The 21,200-nt window shown below is 26.7% G+C and overlaps 1 protein-coding gene across 1 annotated transcript; it reads left to right on the top strand.

The window, feature by feature from the left end:
• The first annotated feature begins 1,512 nt into the window (after window positions 1–1,512).
• On the top strand, window positions 1,513–19,402 carry LOC135922415 (ABC transporter B family member 4-like). The gene is made up of 10 exons (XM_065456799.1): window positions 1,513–3,142; window positions 8,834–9,016; window positions 9,210–9,347; window positions 10,281–10,502; window positions 11,563–11,899; window positions 16,795–17,082; window positions 17,272–17,433; window positions 17,813–17,997; window positions 18,231–18,565; window positions 18,848–19,402. The coding sequence occupies exons 1-10, from the start codon at window positions 1,526–1,528 to the stop codon at window positions 19,131–19,133; spliced, it is 3,753 nt and encodes a 1,250-aa protein (XP_065312871.1). The 5' UTR covers window positions 1,513–1,525; the 3' UTR covers window positions 19,134–19,402.
• The last annotated feature ends 1,798 nt before the right edge of the window (window positions 19,403–21,200 follow it).

The raw sequence follows: 21,200 nt of genomic DNA, 5'->3' as shown, positions 1-21,200 counted from the left end.
CATAGTTATTCAGTTAATAAGGCATCATAAAATACTTTAACATCTTCATGATAAAAATCTAACAAATATTTTTTTTCTATCACCATCTGAAAGGTTGGTAAAGCTTTTGCGGAAGTTATATCTGCAGATTGTTCTGCACGATGAATTAAAAACCATATATTATTTGGGTTATAAATATATCTAAGAGAGGAAACATTTGTTTTTTAACACTCTTCTACTAATCTTATATTAATGTTTTCACGATGAGCTAGATTTGCTTAAAGTCGAGGGAGACAAATATAAACACATATAGCTCTGCTTTTGACTCAACAATAATAATATAAAATATGAAATTCTTCATCAACAACCTAATTTCCTTGAGTTCTAATAAAATGCTCTCCACTATTGTCTTTTCAATCAGGTTTTTTGAAAAGTATTACATAAAATAGTTCTATAATTAAATAATACACTCTAATGAGAAAAAAAATTTGGAATAAGTATTGAATCCAATAATTTTCTTGCTTCTGAGGAAATATTTCTTTCAGGCCATTGTGATATTTCAGTAATAGCATTAATAATCGGCCCTTCTAACTCCATAAAAGCTGTTACTGCTTGATGGCGGAGACTCCATCTCATTGGACAAGCTTGCAATTTTTTTCTCCCTGTTGGACAAGGAGTTTCAGAAATAATTATTATTTGACTAGAAATTTGAAAAGATAAATATTACGCCACTAGAAGTTTGAAAATAATAGATAAATATTACTCCAAGAAAAACTTTAAATCGAAATTAATTGATAAAATAACTTAGTAGATGGATGTGATAAATAAATTTAATTAAATATTTAATATGAGATAGAAATAAATATTAACAAATATAAATTAATATAAACAATAATATTTTTGAAAAATATATCTGGCATCTGCATTTTTTGGCTTTGAAGGGGGGGGGGGTGGGGATTTGTCTCTCTGCCCCCCCCTCCGCTGCGTACGCGCCTGAGTCTCATTATACTATTATAGGAATCCAGTACTAAAAAAGATAACTTAAATATTATTTTTAAATAATTGCAATTGAAAATATTAATTATAAATAATTATAAAACTTAAATATAATTTAACTTGATATTTCTATAATAGGAAAATTACTAAATAACTTTAAATACTAGTTATAAATACTTAAAACTCTTAAATAGATTTTTATAACGTTTTTACCCTGATTACATAATATGTTGTATAAATATATTTAAAAAAAAATTTAATAACTTATTTTGTATTTGGAAGAAATAATTCACTTTCTTCTTATCATCTCTTATATACTCATAACTATACTAATACTATAATCGGATAGGGTGCAGTTCCACTCTTTTATGATACAACTCCCGAGTTTTTAGGTTTGTTCAAGGGTTTGTTGATATCCTTGAGGAAAAAAATCGGCATAATTATATAGAGGGCCATCGATGTAATTCACGTTCTCTCACTTTAGGCAGGTCTATGACCAACGTGCTTAATATGATATGATATGATTTTAAATTTTAAAGAATAGTTTTCAATGGCTTATCATAGCATAAATAGATTATTATTAATATTATTTGCTTTATTTGATATTTCCCTCAACACCATATTATATTGTCATGGGGGCAAAACATGTTGGCAAAATTTTTTCAATCTATCCAAATTTGATATTTATCATGATATCTTTGACACATGGATCATTGGCATTATAAGGGCCTTTTCATTATTGGGATTTGGATTGTCATTATTCTGTATGTTTAAAAAGTTTAAACATTTAAATGTGTTTAAAAATTTTATGATGATATTTTCATTATTATCCTATACTTATTTGATGATTAAATTGTTGGTCATGTCTGAAAAAATCTTGAAATGGAATGGTAGACCATATTTTTGGTGTCATTTCACATGGACTTTGACTGCCATTATTACAACCTACATGTTAATTCACATTAAAATTAAGGAAATTGAAAAACAACACAAACTCCCTAAAGAGGTTGTTTCTATTTTAAAATCCTCTATTCAACAAAAACCATTATTAATTTCTAACAATGATAACTCATTTAAAAAATTCCAAACCTCAATATCTCCTGTCTCTAAACATTCCCATATGAATCAGATAAATAGTGCAGATGATAATATTATCAAAGATAGAATATTTCAAAAACGTGTTAAAGAATTAAAAAAAGGACGTAAAAATGATAATATAGTTCAGCAAACTCAGGATCAGAAAAGAAAAGATAGTGGAACAAATGTTGACATTCCCCTTTTGTCATCAAGTGCTGACAGTGATATTGCTAATAAATATAATATTAATTCAAATGGTACAAATCAAATAAATGTAGAAAAATTGAACAAAATAGATGAAAATGAAACTGATGGTTCTGAATTAATTTCTTCCTCTACTAAGCAATTAATGAGCCCTATTTTTAGAATATTTAAATATGCATTGCCAGATTATCTTATATATTTAGTGGCATTTTTCTTCTTATTTTTAGCTGCTGTTGCAGATATATTTCAACCTTTTTACATGGGGCAGGTCATTGATAGCATTGTAATTGGGAAATCAGAAAAAATGTTTGCCCATGCAATTCTTATTATGAGTATAATATCTTTTATATCAGCTTTTGCCTCAGGAGTAAGAGGTTGTTTTTTCACCATATGTATATCAAGACTTAATATACGAGTACGAAAAACGCTTTTTGCATCTCTACTACATCAAGACATGGCCTTTTTTGATGAAGTGAAAACTGGTGAACTAACATCTAGACTTTCAGCTGATACCTCAACATTAAGTGATTTAATCGGTGTTAATCTTAATATTTTTCTTAGAAGTATTGTCAAAGGTGCTGGTGTTTGTATATTTATGTTCACAATCTCTTGGCAGATGAGTATGATAACTGTTATGGCCCTACCACTATTCTCTTATCTCTCAAAGGTTTATGGCAAATTTTATGAACGGCTATCTGAAAAAACTCAACAATCATTAGCAAAATCAAATGATACAACTCAAGAAACTTTATCAAGCATCAAAACTGTAAAAAGTTTTGCCGGTGAAAATTCTGAAATATTGAGATATTCACGAGATCTTAAAAGGACTTATCGATTAATGAAGCGGGGTGCATTACTTTATGCAGGATATATGTGGTCTTCAAAGGTATGTTGTTTAATATTATTTAAAAATTCTTTATTGGTATTTAATATGCTTCTCCATATTCATAGCAGTGTGAAAAAAAGGGTCCTGGTTCAGGAATATAATTTTTAAAAGCTATTTTTTTTTATACTCCATATTAGGCTTATTCAAAAACGAATATAAATCAAATAATGCAATAAATCAAAAAATTTATTAATATTTATACAAATAATAAAATTTAATTTGTATTTGATTTAAATTATTCAAATCATTTATTTCTTAAAAATATTTTAAAATAATTCATATGAAAATATATTGACACAATTTTTAATATTTTTTATTGCATATCTAATTTTAAAAGGAAAAAATGATTATAATAATCTAAAAATACAGAACATGTTAGCAAGTTATTAGTGAAAAAAATGCATATTAATTTAATTAATAATGCCAACCAATTTTTAAAGCAAAAAGTTTTTCTTATTTTCTTTTTTTATAAGACATGAGATTTATGACAGCTAACTAGAACCTTTCATAAGCACTATATGTATATCTTAGTCACATCACCCTTTTGATTGATAAGTTATCAATTAAAATGAAATGACAAATTTAAATTTTATTCAAAGTCATCAATAGTGTTATCATTATTATAAAAACTAGAAAATATTGAAAAATGCAAAAATATTTCATCATGAATTTTAAAAAAATTTCTTTGACACCTACAAGTAAAACCCTCCACTTTTTATTTAAAAAGGTTCAAGTTTGGGTTCAGCAAAAATATAAGAGTCTAGGTTTGCATCCCTGATTCATAGGATTACCAGTCATCCTCTTTTGTGATGTATAAAAATATGTCAAATATTTATTTTAATTTTTTTTTTAAATTATTTTTTTTACATATTATTACAAGAAAATTTTTAGAATTACATCATATTATTGCTTGTATATATTTTATCACGTTATTATTCATCATTAAAAAAAATTTTATATATTCCCCTCATAATATACTTTTGTAAATTCCATGAGCTTGGTTATAAATAACTTCTTTATTACTCAAAAATACAATAGAATTATTTATTTCCTTGTGTCCAACAATTTCTTGAAATGTATGAAGCATTACAGTTTTACTTTCTCTTAATCCGCCAATTATTAGGATTTTTTGAAAATGATTTCATTCCTTTTTATGCCTTTGTTGAAAAAATTAAATCAGTCAAGAAATAAAATAATTAGGTTATAGAAATCAGAGACTTAAGAAGTCTTGATTTTTGATCTGGCCTTAGCCCGCAGTGTAAAAAAATTGTAGTCCCAGATCAAATTTAATATTTAAAAAAAATCCCAATCCCATCCATCATTAGATTTCAAAATTTTGCCCAAGCCCTTGTAAATATTTAATTTATTGTATTCAATTAAATAAACAATATTTAAGAGTATTTTGGCAATCATTTTGTTTGCTATATTGAAATTTAATTTATCATTATTAGAAAAAATAAAATGCAATACTGTTTTTAATAAGCTAGATTTAAATAAAAAAAATTAGGCACAAACCCATTAAGAAAAATTTTTAAAAACCCAGGCCCACTAGAAAATATTTTATACCTGTGTATCGGCTGACCCATGAAAGTGTCTGATTGAAATGTTAAACCATTTAAAATCATTACAATATTTGTTAACAGAAAGAAATAATAGAAAAAAAATTCCCAGAAAAAAATATTTGAAATAAATATTAAAAATGGACAAAAAAAATTTAAGTAAATGCAATGAAAGATAATTTATTAAATGTATTATATAGTACTTTAATATTTTGATATTTAGTCAGCTGAACCTCTAGGAGAATTGGAATTTCCAATGGATGAAATTAAATATTCCCAAGTGGTCAGATTTAGTATAAAAATAATGAGTCAAAGTTGTTCTACCATTTTTGCAACCTTAAATCGTTTATTACAAATAAAATGAGATTTGTTGAATATGCAATCCTTCACCAAAAACGAGTCAAATATTTCTCTGGCATTCCAATCCTTAAACAACAACTGCTGATTATAAATTCATTTTTGTTATATGCTCATAATACTAAAGTTGTCTTTTCTTTAATGGATAGTCAATGTGCAAATGAGAGGAATATGCAGGCATCACAATTTTCATTTTGCTAAGATTTATAGAAATTTTTAGAGAAAAGCTAAATATATTTGGAAAAAATGGAATAAAAAAATATGATTTGTAAGTTATAGATACAATAAAAATAAATGTCTGCTTAAAAATCAATTGAATTTTTTAAATCCCTTATTTAAATACATAAAAATGTCCTCTTTTCCATTATGATGATCTGTTAATTTTAGGTATTTAGCATCGGATTGTGCCAATAGTGTTGGATTTTTCAGTAAACGGATCTGATATATTGATTAATTACTTTTAAATGGTTAAATATTCGTTAATGTAGCTCAATCTAATTGCGCGTAACGGATAAAATCCGTTATCATTGTTAATTTAGAATATTATCTTTTATTTCTTAGGCTTAAAAGGTTTGAAAATGCGAAGAAACAAATTTGATTCCGGTGCTTAGTGACCGAGAAAGAAGCGAGTAGCTGAATTTAATAATTCTCAAAAGAGGGGCTCTTTTAAAACACTTTAAAAAGGTACTCATGGCCAATTTTAAATGCGAGAAATAATCGATAATGAGCACATTGATATGATTGAATTTTTAACTTATTCCTCGATCAAGCGAAGATCATTTGGCTTTTCGAGAATCATTTTTCGATATACCTGCATTAATAAATGCGCCTAAAACGGAGCTAAAAGCATATTCTAATTAAATAAATAGTTCATCATCAGATCAAGATTCATTGGAAAACAATGTTTACCCGATCTATAAACTGAATTAAAATTTTAAATAAAAAATATTGTGTAAGCAGACCATAATAAGTTATTTAGAAATCTTGCGTTAAATTTACACTAATAGGAAGCCTTGTCAATTATCCTTTGTTTTGAGGATTATTCAAACTATTACTTTTCAAAGCTCAAATTAATCAAAACTTACTTAAGATTACACATGGCTTAGGGCCCCCTCGTAAATCTATCCCTGATTTCATTTGGAAATTGCATTGCGTCGTCGTCGTCAAATTTTACTGACATAATATCCTCTATTACAAATAGGCAAGGATAAATGTTTAAACTACTATTTTTTAGTTTTTATGATTATCTAAGCCTGTGATTATATACACGGTCATACACTATATTAATTTTTTTTAATATGCGTTACTTTAGGATTAAAATTTAATAAATTTTACCATATTTTCATACTTTTCTTTTTCAGAATACAAAAAATTTTCAAATAAGCTTAGATAAATTGTGATTTTTTAAAGGAACACCTAATTAAATTTTGCTTTGAGCCACTAAAAGTCTCAGCACTACATATCTTATAAATACAAACCTTTCTACAAATTTAACGATAAGATATATTTATAGAATTTTAAAGCTTTGAGACTTTTTTTGATTTTTAAAAACCTGGTGAATATTATGATTGAAACGTTTTTCAAAAAAAATACTGATGTTAAACGGCTCTTGAGCCGATTTTTTGAAACGCTAAACCCAATATTTTAGCAAGAAAAATATTAACTAAGTCTCGAGATTTCGTTAATATATGTATAGACCTTTGTTCTTTCTATGAGCAAAATCTTCGGGCTTGCGTAGTATTTTTCTGGATGAAATATTGAGTTAGCCGTTTTTAAAAATCGGCTCAAAACAAGTCTTTTAACAACACTAAAAAAAATCATACACTAATTTTAATTATTGTATTAAATATTATATAAAATAATGACAAAAAAAATCAATGTAATCACATTTACTTAAATTTTAAAATTCATATTTTAATTGTTGAAATAAAATTGGCTTCAAATGATTAAAAATAGAATTTTCAAAAAAATCAATAAATAAAAAAAACGAAAAAGTAAACTATTCAAATTAATTACAAAACTAGCTCAAATATAGGTCACTTGCCTGATCACTTTATGGGTTACTTTTTTGCTATGTTTCATTTATAGGTCTGGTCTATTCAAAAAGAATCGAATATGAATAATTTGCTGCAATAGTATACACCATAGACCTGCAGGCTCGACCCTAAGCCCAGCAAGGGTCATGGGCCGGGCCTTATTTTAATTTTTTAAATATACACGGGTCTAGCCTAAAGAATAATTTTAAATACCCCGGCCGAGCCGTATTTATTATAAATCGCCATTATTAGCTACTACTAAATTAAAAATAAATGTGATATATTTTGAGAAAATATTTTAAAAAAATCCGGGCCAAGTCGTGCAAATGAACCTCTGTAAATCTCTGATACTATTCTTATTCATTTGGTATAATTATCTATAATAAACATTATTCGATTTCTACCATTTTTGAATAGGCCTTACATTTCAATTTTTGATTTGTTTATAATATCTATTTTTATAATTTTTTATCAATTTTTTAAATATATTAAAAATTATCGATTAAATTCAATGTCATTGACAGTCATATTTTCAGAATAAATTTTTTGTATATTTTATTTTAATTAAATCTATATTACATTCGCATCACAGCTAACTTTATATATTTTAATATGTTAAATTGCACCTTATGAATGAAATCATTTTCGGCTTTAATTGAGGGAAATAATTGATAATCGCAACTCAAGGAATATTCAACTGAATGAAATTTTTTGGATTAACTATAAAATTAAGCAAGTATCTGAAGTAAGGAGTAGGATTAAAGGTAAGAGAGCTATATGTTAGAACTATTCAAGGGTTTGAGAATTATTGCTTAGGGATTCGATTTTTTGTTAATAAAATAATCATATGAAAGGTCAGATTGTATGTGATTATAAATAAACGAATAGAAATGTGAACCTAAATAAGGTTCAGGAATTTTTAGCCCTATTTGGACGAAATTGATAACAGGAACTTAGTCGAAACCTATTTTCCTAAAGGGGTCTGAACTAGCCCCAGGTCCATATTACCGGAGATTCGAGGAGTTGTTTATAAATCCTGTTTCCTTTGGTTTCTAAATATCTAACCCAACAATTTTAAATTCCTGAACCCTATTTGGGTTCACATTCATGAATAAAATTTAAGTATATATCAGCTGTTACAACTACAATTTTCCCGAATTGGACTATAATCAAAAAATTTATGTGGAAATTTTCTAAAATAAATTTAGGTCAATGAATCAACATATTTTTCGTTTTAAAATATACAATGCATTTTGGCAATTAACATCTTACTATATCTGTACAATGTATGCCAATCGCGTAATTGTTCAGGAGATGTCGTGTATAAATTTTAAATTTTTGTTAAATAAATAAAGCCTTAATTTTTTTTAAATTATATCATAACACCAATAAAGTTAAACATGCCTCCTAATTACGCCTAGGCATCTAAAATGAAATTTTAACAAATCATTTTATAAATCACATTTGAGTTTTTTTTTAAATTTTATTTGGCATTTAATATATATATCTTTTTTAATATTAGTGCCATGATAAATTAATTCATTAAACTTCACTTTAAAGTATGGTCCTACACGGGACTGTGATTTTAATATTTTTATTCTTGTCGGACTTGGACCTCGGCAATTTGTTTAAATGCTTTATAAAAAAGTTAAAAAAATTAATTTTTATATTCTTCTAGCCCTTATATTTTTAACAATTTTTATACCACCTTTACATATGTCTTATTATCTAATTGTAAGACTTACGAACTGGCTATTCTTATTTTGATCTTGTACTATGGAGGTCATCTTGTGTTGACGAACCGCATTACGGGGGGTAATTTCGTTTCCTTCCTTCTGTATCAACTTCAGTTAGGGGAGGCCATCGCCAGCATAGGAAACGTGTTTACGGCGCTGATGCAGGCCATAGGATCCTCAAGAAAGGTTTGTATGCATATGCATCCCCATCATTATTTTTAATTTATATAGGTTTCTTTCAGGCTTTGAGACCTGGTCTTAAGCTTTAAAGTAGTAAATTATTTGACTGGATAGGCTAAATATAACGAATAATAAGGATGATTGTTTCTACCTAATTCATTTTAAGTGTCAATTTAATTTCTCTATAAATATAATACAGGTATTCGAGTTGATTGAAAGAATTCCCACTTTTAATATGGAATCTGGTCGTTACATACCCCAAAAGTTTAACGGAAAAATCACGTTTTCCCATGTCTATTTTTCGTATCCCACACGCAAAAATGTGACAGCTTTAAAGGTTGGCTTAGCTTTTGATGTGTATTTACTATTTTATTTTATTTATAACTTTTTGATTTTGAATTAATATTTATCCTTAAAAATTTCTTTCTACAACTTTATAATATAATATGTGATTTAACTATATTATTATATGCTTAAGTTTTCACCCAGCCTTTTAATATGTTAAAAATTACAGCTATATTATATTATTAGTATATTATTAATATATTATATATTTTAAATAACGGCTTTTGTAAAAATCAGGCCCATGAGAACGGAAGTGCCCGTCATAATAGACTATTAAGGGTCGCCAAATTTTGTATCTTATGCATATAAAAGTAAATTGTAATTTTAAAAAATTATGCTTAATATTACTTAATTCAGTTATTTATTTATAAAATATTTGATATATAGTGTTGTAAAAACACTTTCAAATTGAACAAGTTCGTATAATTTTTTTCCCCCAAAAAAGCAAAGTGAACGGCGTTCCTTTTATTTTAGACGAATTTTGAACGTGAACATATATATTCATCTAATTTGAAATAATATCATTTAATTTTATAAATATATAAATCTGGTATTGAACTTGAATAATCTTTATAAGGTGTTCACGAAACTAAATGATAATAAGCATTTATTTAGAGAAACCGATAGAAAAACCTAGAATTGAAGAAGTTTCAGGATAAATTTAGATCTTATATATGAATATTGATTTGACGAAAACTAGATTTATGTCTTTAAACACATGAGGTAATTTATCCCGATAAAAATAAATAAATTCACGGTTGTATGTTAAGCAAAATATTTGCTTATTTGAAGAGAAAAAACACTATTTTGATTTATGACAAATTTTAACTTTTTTACTTTCAATTATTTCGTTATTTAAGTACTAATATAATCTATTTTAAAAAAGGAAAAGCATATATCGATTTCCCCCCAAAAAAAATTAAAGGATGTTTCATTCGTCGTAGAGCCGGGAGAAATAGTCGCTCTCGTGGGCCCAAGTGGAGGTGGTAAAAGTTCCTGCATAGCTTTGTTGCAAAATTTCTATAAGCCCGCTAAGGGTTACGTGATGATAGACGACGTTCCTGTTTCGGAATACGATCATACTTATCTTCATCAAAAAATGGCACTTGTTTCTCAAGAACCGACCCTTTTCGCTAGAACTATCAGAGTAAATTTAAAAAATAAATAATCTTAAATTACGTTCAAAGAATAACAATTATGGAGATAAATAAATTATGAAAGACTGGTAAATTAATATACATCACGCGGCTATTATTATAAAAATGTTTTATTGTAGATACCTCATAAATTTATTGCACATTATGGATGTGGGCTAAGCAGTTTAGTCTATATAAGATAAATTTTATAGATTAATATAACCTCTAAGTGCACCTCAAAATTGTAAGAGGAGAAAAAAAGGTTCAAAATTTGAAGGCTGAAAAAGCTACTATTATTTATAGGGTTAACTTCATCTGCCCTCCTGTAAGCAAAGTTTAATTTTTTTTCAAGTATCGGATATCAAAAAAAGAAGAAGTAACTTAAATAAATAAAATATGGAATAATAAATTCCATATTATTTTTATTACGTTACATTATTTAACTATTTTTATTAAGATGGATAAAAAATCAATTATAATTATAATGACTAGTTATTCATTTAGTTTTTGTAATAAATTTCCAAAAACGTTAAAACCTAAATTTTTAAAGTGACGTGAGATATTTTATATGCTTAAAAACGTTAAACACGGACAAACTTAAAATTATTTTAATTATAATTACTGGAACATAAATATTAAACGTTTAAATGCGGGAAAAATGTGAAACGAGGACCCTAAATCGAGGTTTCAGTAATATTTCTCAATATAAGTACCAGATGGTTTATTTTCGTAATATTTTGTGCCAAAAATATACCCTACGTCGCAAATATTTCACATTTTAGGTCTTTATTGAAAAACTAGACAAAAAATATTCCGATATATTTATTTCAAAATTAATTTGATTCTAACTGTCAATTTAAATTTCCTTTCTATTCTAATAATTTTAAATATTTTCTTAAAGTTGGATTATTTTTATCAGATTACCGATTTCTGAATATATTATCTACTCTTTACGTTTAGAATTAATTTTGACTGACAGATTAGTTTAGTTGTAGAGATTTTAACAAAGGAAAAGAAAAGTAAGAAACATCACATCTATTATTAAAAGATTTACGAAAAAAATGCATTAAGGACAACATTTCGTACCCATACACGCGCCGCAAAATAGCCCAAATAACTGGAGCCTTTGGGACCGTCAGCGCTATTTTTACGCAAAAATTATCTGACTTCCAAGACATTATAAAACGCAACAAAAGGAAGGATACTATTTCCATTTCTCACGCACCTTCCTTGGCCACTAATAATTTATTCGGTTCTACACCTAACGGAGAGGATCGGAAAAGGGATAAAAGTCCCGACATCGGAGACGAAAGAGCGGAGGATTATCTTGTGGACAAGGAGGACTTAAAACTGCTTACTATGGATAAGAGCGAAATAGCCGAGAAAAGGAAAAACCTCAAGAAGAGGGGTATAATCTATTTTATTGTTTTTTAGAGCTATGTTATATTAGTTGGTGGCAGAAGCACGTATACATAACGCCCCCCCCCCCAATTTAATAAAATCAGATTCCGGTTAAAATATTTTTTAAAATATTACTGTTTTATAGATATTAATTTACACAATTTATTTGTCACATTTACCGCAGGAATAAATACGCTAGTAATTTATCTATTTTAAATTTTTCTTGCCGATTTATTTTTCTACCAAATTTCCTATCAAATCATTTGAAACTGTTTCAATGGAAAGTAAAGTAAAATATTTAAAAAAAATTATGGAAACTATGAGAATAGTCTAGAGTATTATATTGGAACTTACTGAAATTAGGGCAAATGTATTCATAAATTATATGTCATTGTTGAGTCAAAACAAAGCTCATAAATTTAATATTTATTTACCTCGACTCGCAACAAGGCAAGCCCATTGCTCCAATATTAATATAGGGTCAGTCAGTGAAGAATATTATGAAATAAATATCTTTATCCCCCTCTTGGATACTTTTATAATCAAATGAATGAAAGGATATATTAATCAGGCATCACTTTCAAATCTGAAAATTTTATCAGAATCCTTATCTACTTCAAATTTTGGTAGAAAAAAAAACTAAATATTTGACGTATTTTTATTGTGAGGATGTTAAAGTATCCCATCATACATTACTAGCTGAATGCAAATTATGGTTGATTATGTTCCAAAAAAGGCTATAGATGCTTCACATAATTTCTAGCTCATTTTAGACTACTTTCCTTAAATTATATATTTTGGCAATCTACCTAATACTACTTCTCCCAATGGAAGAATATTTTCTTCCTTAACAATAATAAAAACATGCCTGAGAAGTAGTGTTGTTAATTGGCTCGATTTCAACCTTTTTTTATAACGGGTAACTCAATATTTTAGCCAGAAAAATATTGCCAGATTTCGTTAATATATGTTCAAACATATGTATGAGCAAAATCTTTAGGCTTGCTTAATATTTTTCTGGGAAAAATATTGAGTTCACCGTGTTTAAAAATCGAGCCGTTTAACAAAACTGCTCAGAAGTATTCCAATAAATTAAATCTTAATATACATAGGAAATTGACACCAAGCACTGATGGAATTAAAAAATTGACTCATTTCGAAAGAAGATTAAATTTCACATTATAAATTTATAATATGCTTCTTAATTATATTTTTTCCCATTTTTTAAACCATAATTTTTTTCATGAATACTTTTTAACCCTCTATTGCGTACATCATATTTGAATACACATACCTTAAAAAAAGGTATAAATTTTAATATAAAATTTTTTACAGTTTAATACACATGATGTACATATATTTTATTTATTTCTATAGTTAATTTTGGCAAAAATGAAAACAGCTATCTATATAAAAATTCTAAAATACATAGTTTACTTTCAAATAGTTGCATTTTTTCCCATTTTATAAATTATGCATTTCTCTTGCACAAATTTTTAAGGAACAGGAAGTTAAAAATCCTATTAAATAAAGATAAAAGAAATGTTTTATATATAAATATATTGTTATATTCAGTAATAGTGTTTAAAATTAAAATTTTAAGGTCCTTGTACCCAGATACATAATGTGCACAAATGAAATATGAATTTGGGCTTTTTTGATTATTTTTTTTATATTATCAATTCTTTATTTGCTATCTATAGTCAAAATGTACTGAGAGGATAGTTCTGATTCTAACCTTAGTGGTTCATCAGATGGGGTAATTCTTAATTCAAGATCAGCAGATGTTGATTCTAGAGGAAATGTGGTATTTCAATTATTGGTACCAAAACATTCCAATTTGAAATTGTGTTTTAATAATTGGTTCTGTGGAATAGAACTTCAAGTTTTTCTAACTGAAAGAGAATTCTAAAATATGGAGAGTGGATTCACATAAGATCACGTAAATGGTATCACCTCATAGTATTCCATATACGCTCATAAATCTTGGTTAATGTATAGGCGAGATTTTATAGCTTTAAAGATACCGGTAAAAGTACAGATGTCATTATTAACATTTAAAATTTCAATAGCAAATACTCTGTAAATGTAACAAAAATATGAAAACGAATATTAATTGACACCAAATTTAAAGAAAAATCTAGCAAGGGGCCGACAAGTCTTATTACGCAGAAAGAAATAAGACAGAATTTAATAGCACCTTGGTAAAAATATAGTAGAAAGGCGCGATGCAAAAACCTGGGTGTAAATTGGTTACGAAAGTGATTTGTATCAAATATGTTTTATTATTATGTTTTACTACAAAAAACGATTGCTTTAAATTTGTTTTATTACATTATTTATCAAATAATAAAATTATATTTCTTTATTTTGTAATAGGTTTGAAATTGAAATGATACTTTTTACACGCATTGTGTATTTAAATACACACTGAAATTTTTTTAAAAAATATTTTTAGTTTATAAAGACAAAAATAGTTTTTTTAAAAAATTATATCATTTATTGATATTTCGCGCAATAGAGGCTTAAGTTTATGCAATAATTTTTAGGAATATTTTTGTGCTTTAATCTAAATTTCCAACATTTTTTTATTTATAATTTTAATTTATTTATCAAATTTTAATTCCTTAAAAAAATTATATTTTTCTAGAAATTCTTATTCGAGATTCATACGCTGATTATATACATTTAATATTTTAACATTTTATATTTGAATATGTGTGTTAGAAATTGTCATATTTTATAATCACTAGTGTCCTAATAAATTTCTTAAGCCTAAGATATTCTCGAATCAAAAAATTTTTATTATCTCCCCCATAACCAGTGGCGTCACTAGGGAGGGGCGCGCAAGGGCTCGAGCCCCCTGAAAAATTTGAATAGCCCCCTGAAGCAAAAAATTTTTTTTAATAGTAAAAATAAATTGTTTTGATTGCTTCTTGAACGATTTATTTTATAATTCTATTAAGTAATATATATAGATTTAATTTTATTATTTAAAAATTAACAAGGCTATTTAAATTTTTATTAAATGATACTATTTTAATTATTAGATTAGATTAATACTTATAAATTATATTTTCATTGTCAGCTTGCAATCAAATCCTATGTTAAAAATAGAATATCAATATCATTCAATAAATATTAATTTAGCATTAACAGTTGAAGCTTAATTAACTTTTATCATTAAAATTATTATATAACCCTAATTAAATTTAAAATTAACAAATTTAATATTGTAATTAGCTGAGTTCAAAATCACTAATCAACTATATTATTCATTTTTAAATTTAATTACCATGCCTCTTCCTAAAATTAATTTTAAGGTCCAAATAAGTATAGGAGATTTTTTATAAAAGGTAGACATATAGTTTATAATCCCTTATTATATATAATTGCTTATAAAATATTAGGTAAAATGTCACTTAACAGACGTATTTGACAGTTATATAATATATTACAGTTAATATTTTAATAAATTTTACTAATAAATGCTTTTGATAATAAATATAAGTAACAATTTACATTCAATTCTTTAACGCCATCTATTTATTTAAAAATTTTATTAAAAATTAAACACCTTATTATTCACCCTACACTAGATGTATAAATTAGATATCTTTTCTTCTCTTTATTTATGTGTTTTGTAAGCTATTTTTTATTATTTGAAAAACAGTTTCGAGTTAAATTTTTAATACGAGTATATTTTTGATATTATTACAAACTATTAATTTGATATGATATACCAACTCTAGGTGGTGCGTAATAATATATAAAATCTTAATTGCTTTCATTATATCACTCTAAAATGTTTAATTTCTAATATGGCATCCTTGCCGTGTAAATATTTTAAGGCTTCATTATATTTACATAATTTCTTCTAAAGAATTTTAGAGTTTTTGTTTTATCAATATATCTAACATAATAAATTATGATATAAGTTAACATTGTGAGTGTCATGGCTATGACTGCAAATTAACTAGCATATATTATTTGTGTGGCAATGTAAGTTAAGATTATTACTACAGCTGCAGAGCATATGATTGCAAATTTTAGATAAGTAATAATGGTCAACCGTGTAGTCGTTTATATATTATTAAAAATGGAAAATAATCTTTTAGAAATTATGTCTTACAATAATTTTCTCGATTTCTTATCTAGCTTCCATCATATCATCTAAGAGGAAGCTTTAACCACCATATAGTTTTATGATTTGGATTGGTCGTTATATTCTCTTCTTCAAGAATTGTTGATTTGGTTAGGCCTATAAATTTTCCTTATTAGTCCATTCTATAAAACATAGTCTAAAATGGTAACAGAGAGTTATATTAGTTTCATGATCTTTTGTCAATGTAAGTTGCTAAGAATTATATTATTTTAAAAACCATTATAAATTGAGGAATATATATGAATTAATTAACCTTTTTATCACTTCTAATTCTTTAGACGCAAAATTTTTTTATATCAGCAATCGAAATATTTTATACTATATAATAAATAGATTTTGTATTAAAAAATATTTTTTTTAGAAATGTCTTGTATAATAAATGACAAAATATGTAATTCAGAATAATTATTAAGGGTTAGCAAATTTTAAAAAAGTATAATATATTAATATAAAACCCGGCCGAATGCCGGGCAGAAGTAGACAGGGCCCCCATTAATATAATGTAATTTCTTTATACTTTGTTGCACGATATTTTCTAAAAATAATTTGCCACATTTTAATTTAAAATAAAAATTGGCTTATTCAAATTTTTACCTGATACTATATTTTAATATGCAATAAAAATTCCAGTTTTCACTATTTTTAATCAAAAAGGGTTGCCCTAGTGGTATAATATGATGCTTTTTTATAATAAATTTAAATTAACAATATATAAACATTTTTATTTTTTGTCTAAGGCAAGAAAACCCCTATTAATGATAATAATATCGAAGCCTCTGAACCTATTCCGATCACTTTGAATACCATAAACGCCAGAGAAAAACTACTGTCGAGCCGTTTAGGCGGTATATTTTCTGATCCCAGATACAACACATCCCTCCAATCACTTCTTAATACATCCAAATCGCGTATATCTTCCGAATACCGTAAATGGTTGTGTTACTACAGTTGTTGCCCTTATAAGAGTCCGGCGTCAAATGGAAGGATTGACGGAGGACCAAAACAATTGGAAGTTAATCCCATAGGTATTTCATATAATGATTATTGGTAATTTTTTGAATATGTTATAATTTTTTATATTTTTAAATTTGTTCTTAATAAAATGGTTTTAAAATTACTAAGTTATATATATAATTAAATTATAATAAATTCCAGAGAATTGTTTTTAAAATAAAGTATCATTACAACTCCTAACTTCCTACTTTTTTTTAAAGGTATAGTGATCGGCGAAGGAACTGGCCTACAGCAAGATGAGGAATCTGGCGAAGACCCGAAATTAGTCGAGGCAGCCAAACTTTCCAATGCCCATCAGTTCATATGTGGCCCCATGGGTGGGTATGGCGTCGATATAGGAGAGAAGGGTTCACAATTATCTGGTATTCTACCTTTTGTTTTAATTTGTTCTTTTTAAAGTTGACACTTCCCTTTACCTGATTAATGAATTATTATAAAAATCGGAAAAATGGCGTTTTATATTATATAGAATAGAGTGGTGACTCATCATATTTTTATGAACTTTCGTTACTCTTGGCTAAAGAATTTTATTTATTCTGCTAAATATTTTTATCATCAATCGATCAGAAAATAATACCCACCCCTTGCTTTCCCAATGATAAAGATTTTTTTATTTTTAATAAAGTGTCAGAATTTATTCGTTTATATATTGCAATAATTTGTGAAATCTTATTTTTTTTATAAGAATTTTATATTCCTCCTTATTTTAATTATTATTATTATATAAAATATTTTTTAAAGGAGGCCAAAAGCAACGCATAGCCTTAGCCAGAGCCTTGGTGAGAGACCCCACAATCCTTTTACTAGACGAAGCCACTTCGGCATTAGACGCGGAATCCGAATATTTAGTTCAAGAAGCAATTACTAAAAATTTGAAAGGAAAAACTGTGCTTATTATTGCCCATAGGCTCAGTACAGTTCAATCTGTAAGTTATATTATTCTATCCGCCAGGGTTAGGCATTATCGTATATATTTATATCTCCTTATACATTTTAAACTGTAAAATGTATTCATTAATTATTATAATAGGGTAAAAAAAATAAACCTTTTGTTACCATTAGAATTCTATGAATCAAAAATAAAAAGGAGTGACAAAAAAACATTAATTTAAAAAAATAAAAACCTTCCTAATTTACCTCATTTAAAATAAACTAATAGGCCAATAGAATCATAGTCTTGGAGAATGGCGAAGTAGTTGAACAAGGTACTCATAGCAAGCTGTTAGCTAGAGGAGGTGTCTATACTCACCTTGTGCAAAGACAATTGCAAGGTTACAACAAAAGTAATGGTAATGAGGAGCCCTCAAATGACACAAATAAAAAAGATGGAGATTCTGATCATTTTAGTCATCATTATAGTAATGTTGACAATTATACAAAAAATGAACATGATAATTATATTAGCGAGGAAGACGAAAATTCTGATTCTTGGAACAGAAAAAGGTACGAACCTCTAAAATCGGACGAATCTGCAGATAGCAAGGATATGATAGAGTAATAAAATAATTGATTAATCATTTTGGACAATTATTTAATGATTTTTTTGTCCTAATAACCTTCATAGACATCGTTAGGTGAGGGGCATTAAAGGGCTCAATCCTCCTGAAAACTTAGTGCTTCTTTCAATTTTTTGAATTTTTTTTGTGAATTTCTTTTTTTGCTCAATTTAGTTGTAATATAATTTTTTATTTTGTAAATTTAAAAAGAGGAGCCGGCTTCCTTAATTACCCTTAATTTTAATACCCAAGCCATTTATATTATGTGTTATTAACCTAGTTCTCGCCATAAATCTGTGTCCGCCCAAGATATGCACCATCGACATTTCCCTTCCAACTTACCTCTAACCTACCCCGGCGGTTCAAACGTGCACGCCACCAAACATTTCGATGGAAGCCCCAACGAATCGGAAAAGGTTTTTTCCAGCTCAGAGATACCTACTTCTCAAATTTCGTTGACACCTAAAATGGCCTCCAGTCGGTTTGTCACGCTCGGTATCAATAAACCAAGGTCTGATGATAATACTTCTACCTCTTCGTTGCCAATGAATAAAGAAGATATTTAATAAGATTTAAAAAGCACCTTTTTTATATAGTGTTTTTATTAATATTATAAAAAATAATATAAATCTCGTTATTCTTCACATGTAATATAATATATTATGAGATTTGCGAAGACGTAAAGACGTTCAAGACGTGTAAAGTTAGTTTTATTATTTAGGGTATTTTTTTAACCTAATAGAATTATATATGGATTATTTAAGTATTTTTATAAAGGTAAATGAGTATATATAGATTGATTTTATTTTCAAAGGTTTACCTTTAATATGTAATTTAGTTATTATACTGTTAATGGCTGATTTAGATTGTATGCTATGTTTGTTTATAAATTTCAAATTTTAATAATTAAAAAAAATAATATATTAATATTAAACAAAGATAATATATTTCTAGTCATTTTTTTTAAAATTATATTTATATATTATATATGATCACTTGTGATTTTATTCTTTAAAAATGCATAATACATTTTGTGGCATTATACAATTTTTTTTATTTTTCTCATACACCAAAATTATTGTTTAAAATCTAATTTTAAACATGTCTCCTATTTTTTACAAAATTGCAGAGAAAAATGGTTTCTTATACCAAATACTCGTAATTAGAATTGTATTTATTGTTCAGGACCTTAGTTAATTATTATACTGCTTGTAACTTTAACTACTATCAATTTTGTTCAATTTATCCTACATTGCCTTATATAATCATATTATTCAAAATATATCCTTTACTTAATTGTATTTTAGTATATTCATTAATAATTGTAACTTCCAAAGTTTATAAGTATACTCATACCATATTATAATAATAAAACAAATGTTATGCATATTTTAAATTGTGTATTGCAAGTTTTTTTAAACATGTTTTGACTTTTTTCTTACAATAAAAAATTTTCTTGTTTTATTTCTATGTGAATATTCACTTCTTTTTTATAAAATTTTTTATATCTCCTTTATCTACAAACTTTTAGGGTAATATAAGTGTTAAATTTTGACTTAAAGATAGCGGAGTAGACTTTCCACCCCCCCCCCCCATTAAAAAATATGTTTAGGCAAAATTTAGATTTAAAAATATCATACATTATAAAAAAATTTACCATTAATATTTCATCATAAGTAAAAAGTTAATGAGACATACGGTCAGGAAATTATTGAAAAATATATTGACAAGTCATGAAATTTGATATTTTGACAAATAATAATAAACCGACTGTCACTCAAAAATCGATGATATGTGCAAGCTGTTTAAAAAAATTAACTAGCCGATATCACAAAGTCAGAAGGAAAATTATTCATTTTCTAAAACTAATAGGATTATGAATATCCTCAAATAAAACTGTTAAACCAAATTTAAAATTTTATTTTTTTGACTAATAAAATAAGGGTGGTTTTATTATTTTAAATTAACTACTGTTATTTCCCAATTGGGTGCCCTGATGCATTGGCCAAATTTAAAATATTCGTTAATTGCTCTTTTCTGATAGAGGCTAGTTTTAAATGATATTATGATAAATACGGTTTAAACCTTTTTTCTTTAGATAAATCATTGTTTATAAAAAAAAATATTGCACAAATCAAATAAGCAAGCTAATCATTTCTAAAATGTTTGGTTATCTGACAAAATTTTGAAAAAGATTAATTATATCAAAATTAGATTAGTTTATTAATTAATTATTATTATATTGTTGTTTTTATAACCCACTATCCTGAAAATCAACATTATTAGAATAGTTTCATCCACCCATTACTTATCCTATCTTCTAACCCCCTAAATATGTTTCAAATTTACCAAATAATGACACTGAAATGGCAAGGGAACATGACTAATTTTATATCTTCAACCAATCTCTTATCCAATCATGGTAGAATTCCACGCAATATCTGACCCGTTTAATAAAATTATGTTTACCGATGAAATAAATAAAATATGAATGATAGTTAGTAGGGCCATTTAATTCATAGTAAAACAATCACAGCTTCAGTAGAGAGTATTTTCATCATATGGGGTATATATATTCCAAACTTAGGAATCGTTTAGGAAAACGTTTTCTTTTAAACAATTAAATTCAAATA

This window comes from Gordionus sp. m RMFG-2023, chromosome 1, assembly GCF_954871325.1.
Source record: "Gordionus sp. m RMFG-2023 chromosome 1, tfGorSpeb1-WG-v2, whole genome shotgun sequence".
NCBI lineage: Eukaryota > Metazoa > Nematomorpha > Gordioida > Chordodea > Parachordodidae > Gordionus > Gordionus sp. m RMFG-2023.
The sequence above is the reverse complement of the archived record's forward strand: the minus strand, read 5'-3'. Positions and strand labels throughout refer to the sequence as shown.